General features: G+C 43.2%; 1 protein-coding gene across 4 annotated transcripts in view; it reads right to left on the minus strand.

Annotated features, from left to right (window-relative positions):
• Window positions 1–13,755, minus strand: part of ipo8 (importin 8) — a 116,293-nt gene that overhangs the window by 41,900 nt on the left and 60,638 nt on the right. For all 4 annotated transcript variants that reach the window (XM_070900661.1, XM_070900659.1, XM_070900660.1 and 1 more), the window contains 4 exons: window positions 9,739–9,838; window positions 9,398–9,474; window positions 7,956–8,072; window positions 1,718–1,807 (listed from right to left, as the gene is read on the minus strand). In XM_070900661.1, the coding sequence (XP_070756762.1) occupies window positions 1,718–1,807; window positions 7,956–8,072; window positions 9,398–9,474; window positions 9,739–9,838 (384 nt within the window). The remainder of the gene's footprint in view (window positions 1–1,717; window positions 1,808–7,955; window positions 8,073–9,397; window positions 9,475–9,738; window positions 9,839–13,755) is intronic.

Raw genomic sequence — 13,755 nt, forward strand, 5'->3', positions numbered from 1 at the left:
TTACCCCAAGTATACTTTAAGCACTTTCTGGGTGGGGTATATGGGGGTGGGGGAGAAGGGCATTAAATTTACCTTTAGTTAAATGCAATTTTGCCCAAAAGTTTTCAATTGGTTAGAAATAACCTGTTACATTCGGAAGCTTCCTTTAACTAGAGACAAGCAACTACAAAATTCACGAGTTCTGATTACCAACACTCCAGTTAGTTCACTAGATTACTGTGCACAGGAGAATTTAAAACAACTGCTGGAAATCTGGAATGAACACAGAACGCGTTCACAGTACGCAGGATACCAGGCAGTGCCTGTAAAGAGGAACAATAGGTTAACGCTTCAAATAAAACCCTTCTGCAGAACTGAAAAAATAAGCAGTTTTGCAGAGTAAATAAACTATTTATTTCTGGAGGGATAGAACTGAAAAGTAGAGAAGTTATGTTAAACTTGTATCAAACCTTGGTTAGAACACACTTGGTGTACTGTGTGCAGTTCTGATCACCATATTATAAGGGTAGAGGTACTGGAGGGGGTGCATGAAAGATTTACAAGGATACTAGAAATGCAAGGTTAGAACCATTAGGAAAGGATGAACAAGCTGGGTCTTTTTTCTCTTGAAAAGAGAAGGCTGAGGGGTGACCTAATAGAGGTCTTTAAAATTATGAAAGGTTTTGATAAAGCAGACACAGAGTGTTTCCACTTGTGGAGAAGAGGAAAACTAGAGGCCATCAATATAAGATGGTCACCATGAAGTCAAATGGGGAATTCAGAAGAAACTTCTTTACCCAGAGAGTGGTGAGAATGTGGAACTTGCAATCACAGGGATTAGTTGAGACGAATAGTATTGATGCATTTAAGGGAAAGCTAGATAAGCATATGAGGGAGAAGGGAATAGAGGATTATGCTGATAGAATGAGAGGAGGCATCATTGCCAGCATGGACTGGTTGGGCTGAATGACCTGTTCCTGTGCTGTATATTCTATGTAATTCTAGAATTAACCTCTCCAACCCTGACTGAATTCAGAGTTCCTCCAATTCTGCCCTCGTATGCATCCTCGATTTCCTTCACCTCACCATGGCAGCTTTGTCTTGAGCTGTCTCAGCCCCAAGCTCTGAAATTCTCGCCCTAAACCAATCTGCTTTCTCTCCTCCTTTAAGACGCTCCATTAGTCAAGCTTTTAGTCACTTGTCCCAATATCTCCTCAAGTGGCTCAGTGTCAAATTTTGTTTGTTAACGCTTCTGTGAAGCACATTAGGACTTTTACTATGTTAAAGGCACTATATAAATGCAAGTTGTTGTTGTTAAGTTGAAAAAAACGGTGGGGTAAAAAAAAAAAAGCTTTTTCATATCATCAGTTTCTACTTCAAGCAGGTTGCAGGACATTCAACCCTTTAACCTCTTCTCTGACTGGAGTATCTGTTTCTCCCCCAGTTCCCTTCCCCCCGCCCCACCCCAACTTTACTGAAATGTTCTTGATATTCAGTTTTACCCTCAAAAGTTAACCTGTCTTTACTCTTTACAGATGCTGACAAACATTGCTGCATTTTCTACAGAATTGTGTGGCCATATTAACTGTTTTTTCCTCAAAGTTTATCGTTTAGAAGTGTAGATTACATAATTTCCAAATGCACTTCCAAGAAAACATAGAGCAAGGAGGAAAGAGGACAACAATCTTAGTTAATGTGCTGCTCATCACAAAATCATGCACATGGCATGTGAGCTTACCCTGGCTCGGAGATAACCCAGTTCAGAGTTAAAGAGTGGAAATAAATAATTCTGAAGCATCAACTCTATTTGGCCCTTGTACATGTTTTTCTGTTGGCATAAACATAAACTTAGCTTTAGTTCACAGCAGATCAGAAAAGACAAAAACAAAAAGCACAATAATGTGAGGTAGCTGTGAGAATACATTTAACAGACTCGGATTGGTTGGCTCAGAGGGTGAGATATTGACCTACATAATATAAGAACATAAGAATTAGGAACAGGAGTAGGCCATCTAGCCCCTCGAGCCTGCTCCGCCATTCAATAAGATCGTGGCTGATCTGGCCGTGGACTCAGCTCCACTTACCCGCCCTCTCCCCGTAACCCTTAATTCCCTTATTGGTTAAAAATCTATCTAGCTGTGATTTGAATACATTCAATGAGCTAGCCTCAACTGCTTCCTTGGGCAGAGAATTCCACAGATTCACAACCCTCTGGGAGAAGAAATTCCTTCTCAACTCGGTTTTAAATTGGCTCCCCCGTATTTTGAGGCTGTGCCCCCTAGTTCTAGTCTCCCCGACCAGTGGAAACAACCTCTCTGCCTCTATCTTGTCTATCCCTTTCGTTATTTTAAATGTTTCTGTAAGATCACCCCTCATCCTTCTGAACTCCAACGAGTAAAGACCCAGTCTACTCAATCTATCATCATAAGGTAACCCCCTCATCTCCGGAATCAGCCGAGTGAATCGTCTCTGTACCCCCTCCAAAGCTAGTATATCCTTCCTTAAGCAAGGTGACCAAAACTGCACGCAGTACTCCAGGTGCGGCCTCACCAATACCCTGTACAGTTGCAGCAAGACCTCCCTGCTTTTGTTCTCCATCCCTCTCGCAATGAAGGCCAACATTCCATTCGCCTTCCTGATTACCTGCTGCATCTGCAAACTAACTTTTTGGGATTCATGCACAAGGACCCCCAGGTCCCTCTGCACCGCAGCATATTGTAATTTTTCCCCATTCAAATAATATTCCCTTTTTTTGTTTTCCCCCCCCCCCCCCCCCCCCCAAGGTGGATGACCTCACATTTTCCGACATTGTATTCCATCTGCCAAACCTTAGCCCATTCGCTTAACCCATCTAAATCTCTTTGCAGCCTCTACACAACCCGCTTTCCCACTAATCTTTGTGTCATCTGCAAATTTTGTTACACTACACTCCGTCCCCTCTTCCAGGTCATCTATGTATATTGTAAATAGTTGCTGTCCCAGCACCGATCCCTGTGGCACACCACTAACCACCGATTGCCAACCTGAAAAGGACCCATTTATCCCGACTCTCTGCTTTCTGTTAGTTAGCCAATTCTCTATCCATGCTAATACATTTCCTCTGACTCAGCGTACCTTTATCTTCTGCAGTAATCTTTTGTGTGGCACCTTATCGAATGCCTTTTGGAAATCTAAATACACCACATTCATCGGTACACCTCTATCTACCATGCTCGTTATATCCTCAAAGAATTCCAGTAAATTAGTTAAACATGTTTTCCCCTTCATGAATCCATGTTGCGTCTGCTTGATGGCACTATTCCTATCTGGATGTCCCGCTATTTCTTCCTTAATGATAGCTTCAAGCATTTTCCCCACGACAGATGTTAAACTAACCGGCCTATAGTTACCTGCCTTTTGTATGCCCCTTTTTTTTTTTTTTAAAAACAGAGGCTTTACATTAGCTGCTTTCCAATCCGATGGTACCTCCCCAGAGTCCAGAGAATTTTGGTAGATTATAACGAATGCATCTGCTATAACTTCCGCCATCTCTTTTAATACCCTGGGATGCATTTCATCAGGACCAGGGGACTTGTCTACCTTGAGTCCCATTAGCCTGTCCAGCACTACCCCCTAGTGATGGTGATTGTCTCAAGGTCCTCCCTTCCCACATTCCCGTGACCAGCAATTTTTGGCATGGTTTTTGTGTCTTCCACTGTGAAGACCGAAGCAAAATAATTGTTTACGGTCTCAGCCATTTCAACATTTCCCATTATTAAATCCCCCTTCTCATCTTCTAAGGGACCAACATTTACTTTAGTCACTCTTTTCTGTTTTATATATCTGTAAAAGCTTTTACTATCTGTTTTTAAGTTTACTTTCATAATCTATCTTTCCTTTCTTTATTGCTTTCTTAGTCATTCTTTGCTGGCATTTAAAATTTTCCCAATCTTCTAGTTTCCCACTAACCTTGGCCACCTTATACGCATTGGTTTTTAATTTGATACTCTCCTTTATTTCCTTGGTTATCCACGGCTGGTTATCCCTTCTCTTACCGCCCTTTTTCACTGGAATATATTTTTGTTGAGCACTATGAACGAGCTCCTTAAAAGTCCTCCACTGTTCAATTGTGCCACCGTTTAGTCTGTGTTCCCAATCTACTTTAGCCAACTCTGCCCTCATCCCACTGTAGTCCCCTTTGCTTAAGCATAGTACGCTCATTTGAGACACTACTTCCTCACCCTCAATCTGTAATACAAATTCAACCATACTGTGATCACTCATTCCGAGAGGATCTTTTACTAGATCATCATTTATTATTCCTGTCTCATTACACAGGACCAGATCTAAGATAGCTTGCTCTCTTATAGGTTCTGTAACATACTGTTCTAAGAAACAATCCCGTATGCATTCTATGAATTCCTCCTCAAGGCAACTCCGTGCGATTTGATCAATCGATATGTAGGTTAAAATCCCCCATGATTACTGCCTTTCCTTTTTCACATGTCTCCATTATTCCCTTGATTATTGTCCACCCCACCGTGAAGTTATTATTTGGGGGCCTATAAACTACGCCCACCAGTGACTTTTTCCCCTTACTATCTCTAATCTCCACCCACAATGATTCAACATTTTGTTCATTAGAGCCAATATCATCTCTCACAGTTGCCCTGATATCATATTTTATTAACAGAGCTACCCCACCTCCTTTCCCTGCTTGTCTATCTTTCTGAATTGTCAGATACCCCTGTATGTTTAATTCCCAGTCTTGGCCACCCTACAGCCACGTTTCTGTAATGGCCACCAAATCATACCCATTTGTAATGATTTGTGCCGTCAACTCATTTACTTTGTTTCGAATGCTGTGTGCGTTTAGGTAAAGTGTTTTAATACTCGTTTTTAAACCATGATTTTTAGTTTTGACCCCTCCTGCAGCTCCTTTATATTCATACATATTGTCCCTTCCTGTCACCTTGTGGTTTACACTTACCCCAGTGCACTCTGCTCTGTTGCCTCCTGCCTTTTGAATTCTTTCTTGGAGTTCTGTTCATCTGAGCTCTCACCCACTCTAACTAGCTCAGAGCCCTCTCCTGGGTTCCCATCTCCCTCCCAAGCTAGTTTAAAGCCCTCTCAACCGCACTATCAAAACCACCCGCGAGAACATTGGTCCCCTCTCTGTTGAGGTGTAACCTGTCCGACTTGTACAGGTCCCACCTACCCCAGAAGCGGTCCCAATTGTTCAGGAAACTAAAGCCCTCCCTCCTACACCAATGCCCCAGCCACGTATTTATCTGACTAGCCTTCCTATTTCTACCCTCACTAGTATGTGGCACTGGTAGTAATCCCGAGATTACCACCTTTGAGGTCCTGGCTTTCAATCTTAGTCCTAGCTCCCTAAACTCAGCTTTCAGGACCTCACCCCTCTTTCTACCTCTGTCGTTGGCACCAATGTGGACCACAACCACTGGCTGTTCCCCTTCCCTCCCCAGAATGCCCTGCAGTCACTAAGTGACATCATTGACCCTTGCATCAGGGAGGCAACACACCATCCTGATGTCACTTTTGCTGCCGCAGAAGCGCCTATCTGCTCCCCCAACGATTGAATCTCCTATCACTATAGCCCTTCCCCCCTGTGCAGCTCACAGGTCAGACTTGGGCTTCAGTTGAGGGGATGCAAGTCCCCTCCACTGGCTAGAAGGGTTCTACCCGAGATGAGCTGGGTCAGTTTCAGATCCAGATCCTGGTGGGCATGAACCCACACCACAAAAGTAACTCCGATACAACACTGGACTTGCCATCAGAGGAGCAACAGGATGTCAAATGTGGGAAATGCGTGCAGTAGCAGGCGCTCTTCTAAAATCGAGGCTGACATAAGCATTGCTGGGCAGAGTGCAGGGAACTTTGCCTTGTATTGAACGGTGCTATACTCAACCTGGAATGCAAGATGCTGAGCACTCGAATATTATTTTTGAAATACAAAAATTGCAGGGAATGTGAAAGTGGAATTCATACTAAGCGATGCAGTATCCTTTCCTAATTCTAGATGTCTTTATTGCATTGCAAGTGACTACTGACATTTGGCAGCACCATATTACCTATTCTTACCCTTGCCCAAAACTGTTGTTTTATTTTTTTAAACAAAATAAGCTATACAAATGATGGTCCACGATAGAGAAAATCATGTTACAAGGTGGTTTATAAACTTACAAAGGGTCAGGCACACTGACCAAAGTGCTGGAGGTGCCTGGTATTTCTTGATACGATAATGCCCCTATTTAAAAAAAAAAGACAGGAAACTATAGACCAGTTAGCCTAACATCTGTGGTTGGGAAAATGTTGGAGTCCAGTATTAAAGCAGTAGCAGGACATTTGGATAAGCAAAATTCGGTCAGACAGAGTCAGCATGGATTTATGAAGGGAAGTCCTGTTTGACAAATTTGCTGGAGTCCTTGGAGGATGTAACGAACACGGTGGATAAAAGGGGAACCAGTCGATATGGTGTATTTGGACTTCCAGAAGGCATTTGACAAGGTGCCAGATAAAAGGTTACTGCACAAGATAAAAGTTCACAGGGTTGGGGGTGGTATATTAGCATCGATAGAGGATTGACTAATTAACAGAGCGTCAGGATAAATGGTTCATTCTCTGGTTGGCAACCAGTAACTAGTGGGGTGCCCCAAATATTTACAATCCATATTAACGACTTGGAAAGAGGGACTGAGTGTAACGTAGCCAAGTTTGCTGATGATACAAAGATGGGAGGAAAAGCAGTGTGTGAGGAGGACACACAAAATCTGCAAAAGGACAGACAGGCTAAGTGAGTGGGCAAAAATTTGGCAGATTGAGTATAATGTTGGAAAGTGTGAGGTCATGCACTCTGTCAGAAAAAAATCAAAGAGAAGTTATTATTTAAATGGAGAAAGATTGCAAATGCCGCAGTACAGTGGGACCTGGGGGTACTTGCGCATGATACACAAAAGGATAGTATGCAGGTACAGCAAGTGATCAGGAAGGCCAATGGTATCATGGCCTTTATTGCAAATGGGATGGAGTATAAAAGCAGGGAAGTCTTGCTACAGCTAGATAAAGGTATTGGTGAGGCTACACCTGGAATACTGCAAGCAGTTTTGGTTTCCATATTTATGAAAGGATGCTTTGGAGGCAGTTCAGAGAAGGTTCATTCGGTTGATTCCAGGGATGAGGAGATTGACTTATGAGGAAAGGTTCAGTAGGTTGGGCTACTCATTGGAGTTCAGAAGAATGAGAGGTGATCTTATCGAAACATATAAGATTATGAGGGGGCTTGACAAGATGGATGCAGAGAGGATATTTCCACTGATGGGGGAAGACTAGAACTAGAGGGCATGATTTTAGAATAAGGGGCCGCCCATTTTAAAATAGAGATGAGGAGAAATTTCTTCTCTGAGGGTTGTAAATCTGAAGAATTCGCTGCCTCAGAGTTGTGGAAACTGAGACATTGAATAAATTTCAGACAGAAATAGACAGTTTCTTAAACAATAAGGGGATAAGGCGTTATGGGGAGCTGAGTCCATGATCAGATCAGCCATGATCTTATTGAATTGCGGAGCAGGCTTGAGGGGGCCATGACAGCGAGTGTCAATAGGCTATTCTCTATGAGATGTCAACAGCCAGTCCCATCCCCACCCAAAATGTACACATACTCTCTTTGCAGATGTCACTAAATTCACAGAATCTTACATCACAGAATGCCCCATAGTGTCTGTGCCAGCTCTTTGAAAGAGTCCATTAGTCCCACTCCCCAGCTCTTTCCCCATAGCCTTGCAAATTGCAGCATTTTTCTTCTCCTCACTAACTCTGGGAGCCCAACTGTTGCCCCGACAGAGATCAGCTAACTCAGCACAGATTGGGCCTCAAACCTAGGAGCTTCTGAGCACTACAGCTCAGCTTTATACTGCATAAGCCATTAAGGAGAGCTTGGTATAAACATTTCCATCCAAATCTATTCATCAACCTACTTTCAGCAGAATATCCGCCAGAGAACCAAGTACATGCAGTGCTCCATCCTTCTTTCGAGGATCGTCGCTTGGGTTTGTCAAAATCTGGTAACAAAAGCTCACCATCTTCGGCAAAACCTACAGAAGTCAAATCAGTTCAAAGTGTCAAGACAGCGGAATAGGATAATTGTTTTTACAAAGAAGTGTGTTACATAAATAAGTTTTAAAAAGTTAATTTTTTCGGATTTCAATTCAATTATACGGGAATCTTCATTAGTCTATGAGGGGGAAAAATGGGAATTAAATATTAACTTTAGATTATGTTGCAGAACTTAAAAGTTGATCTGTGAGCATTGGACAAGATTCTCACATCAGTAGCCATGCAAATGCTTGATACTTGTTTGAGAAGGTACAATCCCTCCTTCTCTTCTCCCCTTACCCAGAGGGATTATTCCCCCTTCTTCACAGCTAGCAAATGTGGCAGAGCAAGCAGGTGGCCCACTTTCAGGCCTCCATCATTCCCACTCTGAATCCACTGCAAGGTGACAGGAAAAGTATGGTCCAGGAATGGCTCTCCTTTATCTGGGAAGGCACCGGGGTCTCTACTCTGTACCTCTCCAGGCAGCACGGCCTAGAACAGAAAGCAAATTCTCGCGCAACATTCCAAGGCGCATCACCAGGTTATAAGTTGCAAGGTCTTGGAGCATTGATAAATTATACAATTGTTTTTTTTTAAATGGCTGCATATAGTGACACAAGTTCCAGCCAGAATGGAGATGATGGGGGAATTCCCCCGTCAATCATGCCCGGAGACGGCACTGCTGTAAACTGACTGGGATTGATTTTACGCACTCAATTTGTAGGTTACTATCCTCCACTCACTGCATTTTGCTGGAGAAATCACCCGGCTTTTATCAGGAGACTTTGCTGTAGTTTTGGTTGAGAGTTCAGTTTGCTGTAGTTCTTTAAATACTCTGTTTGCTGAGTAAATAGACTGTTTACAGTATTAAGTCCAGCTCCTTGGCTGACACTGTGGTGTCAAGATTCATATTAATCGTAGGCTTCCCTTTGAACTTAATGCCGATCAAAATATTTGGAAAATAAAATGAATTCATGACAGTAATACAAATTATTCCCGCCACAGACATTTAAAGCTGGTAATTAATATCATAGAGGATGCTGTTAATGATGTGATTTATGGTCCTGATACGACACTCAATCTTGGAGGCCCAGAAATAAATCCACCCCATTGTGAAAATTTCTGATCGATAAGGTCTAGAGTGTCTTAACTTTCATAATATAGCCTAAAGCCATGTAAACTTTTTCAGATCCCACAAGTCAAACAGTGTTATTTTCCCAGCATTAGAAAGGTACTTGAAACTTTAAGCTGCAATTCACTGATACTGTAACTGAATAGCTGCAGAACTGAATTTTACTTGAACACAGGGGAAGTGGTGTCTCACCTCCTTTCTCTTCTTGGCTGCAGTGTAAAGGAAATTCTGGGCTGCAACGGTTGGAGAGACATGGTCCTCGAATACATCTGAAAAACATTTCAACAATACTACTAATCAGAGCAGCCGCAGCTTTCACATCCACTAATTAACAACTAATACTGCAGTGCCCAAACTGATATATGCAGCAGCTAGCTGATTTTAATTATCTTGGCTTCAAAATTAAATAAAATTGCCTTTTTGCTGGGACAATGGAGGGTAAATAGAAATTACTGCGTGGTTCTCTCTGCTTTTGGTAACATGGAAGAAAATCTATAACACAATCAAATTCATGGACATTTTGTGGACCTCACCAAATTTCATCCGAATGTATTCGTATGGATCCTCCTGCCAGAGCTCCTCATCTTCATCTTTGTAACACATCAGTGGGAAGACTACCTCTTCAGAAATGCTCTGTATCAATAATGGGTTGGTTGGGGAGGCGGGCGGGCGGCGGGGGGGGAGGAGAGAGAAAAAAAAAAAGAGTGCCAACAAGAATGGGACAGGGAGAGCGAGAAAGAAAGGGGGAAAAGAAAAGAAACAGTTTCAGGGGCTTGCATTCATTTTACCACATTCCCTAACCCAAAGTCATCCATTCGATTGTGGTCTACAACCACCAGTATGCAGTCAAATTAATGTCTGGCATTGCTAGCATTACGAGTGCTGATTCTCCTACTATGAAGGAACTATCTCTAACACAACAAGGTTTGTAACTGTAGTACAATAATATAGTGAGCCTTCAACATGGACCAATCAAGTATGTTAATCAAGTGATTATCAATGTGCAATCAAATCACAGGATTGGTCCAGGCTGGTCTTGTGACACTTTGGATTAATCAGATTACTCCGTTAGTTAACAAGGATCAACCACCAGGAGGCATAGATTTATATAGTAATTGGTAGAAGGTTTAGAACGGATTGGAGGGCAAATTTCTTCACCCAGAGGGTGGGGAGGGAGGGTCTGGAAGGATGGAATAGACAGAATCCGTCACCACATTTAAAAAGTACTTGGATGTGCACTTGAAGTGCTGTAACCTACAGGGCTACGGACCAAGAGCTGGAAAATGGAATTAGGCTGGATGGCTCTTTGTCGGCCAGCATGCAGACCATGGGCCGAAATGGCCTCCTTCTGTGCTGTAAATTTCTATGATTCTATGCTAGTCCCTTCGTTAATCCTCCACTCCAAGCATTTCACCCACTCTGCCCAGCCTCTGTTCCCCCAAGCCCACGCCAGTTCAGCTCCATCCCGGTCAAGTCCACTGCCAGTTCCCACAGGACCGCCACCAGTGCTGCTGCTCTGCTCCCTTCCAGCCCCACCCCAAATGCTGCAGCTCCAAAATGGTCTCCCATGTCCACTATCCCTATGGGCGCGAAGGAGCTGCACATTAGAGTGCATGGTCTTGCCTCTCCTTCTGGCATCATTCCCAGCCCTTTCAAAATCATCTCACTGCCCTCCTTTCTAAAAAGCTCCAGCTCTGAACTGCCCTTTCGGTCCAAGATCTTGAATACATCGCTGCCACTCAACCATACACTCACTTCTCTCACCACTACCGAGGAAATACAGGTGTTATATGCATGAAGTCTTTCCACATTTACAAAAATGAGGGGGACAGATGTCTTGAAGTCATTTTTTTTTTAAATGCATGTCAAACCAGCTTTAGATTTCCAAATAAAGTTTCCCTTCCATGAATCAGTGCAGTCTCAAAACTCCTCACTGATAGCAAGTCACAAGTTAGCTTTCGCAATGGCTGTGCAAACATGTATAAACAGCTTTCTTGATGCACAGCACTGTTTGGCAGCCAGGTAAGAATCAGAGTGGCATTTATTTTCCAGATGTCAGCTGTTGATGATTGTGCTATTCACATTTATACCTCTTCTAGACCCATCTTTCGTTTCTTTACTTGTCCCATTACCGTCTCCTTTTGCCTTGCACCATCATCCCTTTTGTCATTTAATCTCTCATGCCTTCCACCCTATCACAGGCCTTCCCTTTTGTTCTTTCCTCTCCTCCCCCTTTCCTGCTTAAAACCCGTTACATCTCTAACGTTTTCCAGTGATGACAAAAGGTCATCGACCTGAAACTTTAACTCTGTTTCTCCCTCCACAGATGTTGCCTGACCCGCTGAGTATTTCCAGTATTTTCTATTTTTATTTCAGATTTCTAGCATCCACAATATTTTACTTTCGTATTTAGAATCAGTGCATATTGACAGCTCCTTCATTTTGTAGTTGATATTGACCTGAAAAAGGGCTAACCAAGTATCAGGCTGGGATGAAGAACTATATTGTTTACAGCATAATCTAATATTGACCTCTTTACTCATTTTGATTCTCTTTTCTCTTTCTGCAGTCTTCCTGTCCGATCCAAGGAAGGAGCAGGACAGCGTTGGAGCTCCTGCAGGCAGTTACTGGGAGGAGTACAGAGTAGACCAAGGTGACTGGCTCGCCATAGAAATTTACAGCACAGAAGGAGGCCATTTCAACCCGGCGTGTCTGCGCTGGCCAACCAAGAGCTATCCAGCCTAATCCCACTTTCTAGCTCTTGGCCCGTAGCCCTGTAGGTTATGGCACTTCAAGTGCATGTCCAAGTATTTTTTAAATGCGGTGAGGGTTTTAGCCTCTACCATTCTTTCAGGAGTGAGTTCCAGACCCCCACCACCATCATCATAGGCAGTCCCTCGAAATCGAGGAAGACATGGTTCTATTCTAAAAATGAGTTCTCTGGTGACTGTACAGTCCAATACAGGAATTACAGTCTCTGTCACAGGTGGAAGGACAGACAGTCGTTGAAGAAAAGGGTAGGTGAGGAGTCTGGTTTACCGCACGCTCCTTTCGCTGCCTGCGCTTGGTTTCTACATTACTCGGCGAGACCCTCAAGGCCTCCTTGATAAAGTGCAGCATCCCCACCGACACCTGGGAATCCCTGGCCAAAGACCTCCCCAAGTGCAGGAAGAGCATCCGTGACGGCGCGGAGCACCTCTATTCCCACCATCCTCTGGGTGAAAATATTTCCCCTCTTCCCTCCCTATGGCAAAGCAATGGTCCTCACTGCTGCAGCAAGCAGAGATTCAAAATTCAACACATGAAGACTTGTTGTGTCCCTTCAGTCTGCTATGCAGCGTATTCAAGCACTACCATTTCTTATAGAAATATAGGAACAGGAGTAGGCCATTCAGCCCCTCGAGAAACAGCACCTTCTTTTGTGTCATTTCTATTCCGCATTGTCCTGTGGTGGCCACTTCCACAAGTCCCTCTATTGCTTAGATACTGTGAGATTGTTCCAGTCTATGGGCAAGCATTACAGCATCAACCCCCACAGCGTGCGCAGGGTGGGGGGGGGGGGGGGGGGGGCGCGGTTACCTCAGTGCTGCCCTGCTACCAGTGAGCACATGATCGAAAACAGTTTACCGATTATTCGTTGAGAGAAGGAACTGGACTCAGCTTGATGTCCCAATTGCAGGATGCTTGGGTTGGCTTTTTGGAAGGACATGATCAAATGGATCAAATATAATCTTGTGAATATGTTTATTGCTCACTGTTCATTCTCCACGAGTGTGTTGCTTGTTGGTGTTTTACTAAGTGCATCAATAAAAAAAAAATTAAAGTTTATACCATAACCAAATGAAGGATATTGCAAGGTTGTTCTCCACTACTGCCTGTTACTGGACTATAAGATAATATAAGCTGTACTTCTATGAATATTCACAATTCACTGTAAGATAGAGGAAACACTCATATTACATATACATGACTATACATAGACTAGAATTTTAGGTCCCTGTTTGTACCAGAGTTGTGAGAATTGGGTCACATATAAATGGGCCAGACACACTCAGGTTTTCATCCTAGCAAAACAATCTCCCCAAAGATGCATTCCTGCCATTGCCATCAGCTGTTGCTCCATTATACACCTCCATCGCTGTGGTAACTAAATAGCAACTTTCGCTCCTGACTCATGTCCTGGCTCACACACTCAATATAAAATCAGAAGCCAGCCAGTAGAGATTTCAAATCGACAGTAGCAGCCTTGACAGAAGTCAGGAGGGAGTGTTGCATTTAAATATTAGTGTTGAAGGAGTGTAGCAACAATCGATAGGAATGCTCCTCTAGATATGGGAAAGACCAGAGGAAAAAAAACCTACTGGACACCAGCCAACCTGATGGGAGAAGTTCGGTTGAGAGAAGCTTTGTAATGGTGACTCTCATCTTATACAAAGGTCATGTTTTTTTTGTTGAATTATTGAGTTATTGGATGGAATTGTAAATAGGCCCCCTTATAAGTAAATTCCCTTATGTGAAGATATATAGAATGAATGCAGTCTTTCCACATT

The sequence above is a fragment of the Pristiophorus japonicus genome, chromosome 15 (assembly GCF_044704955.1).
Source record: "Pristiophorus japonicus isolate sPriJap1 chromosome 15, sPriJap1.hap1, whole genome shotgun sequence".
Taxonomy (NCBI): domain Eukaryota; kingdom Metazoa; phylum Chordata; class Chondrichthyes; family Pristiophoridae; genus Pristiophorus; species Pristiophorus japonicus.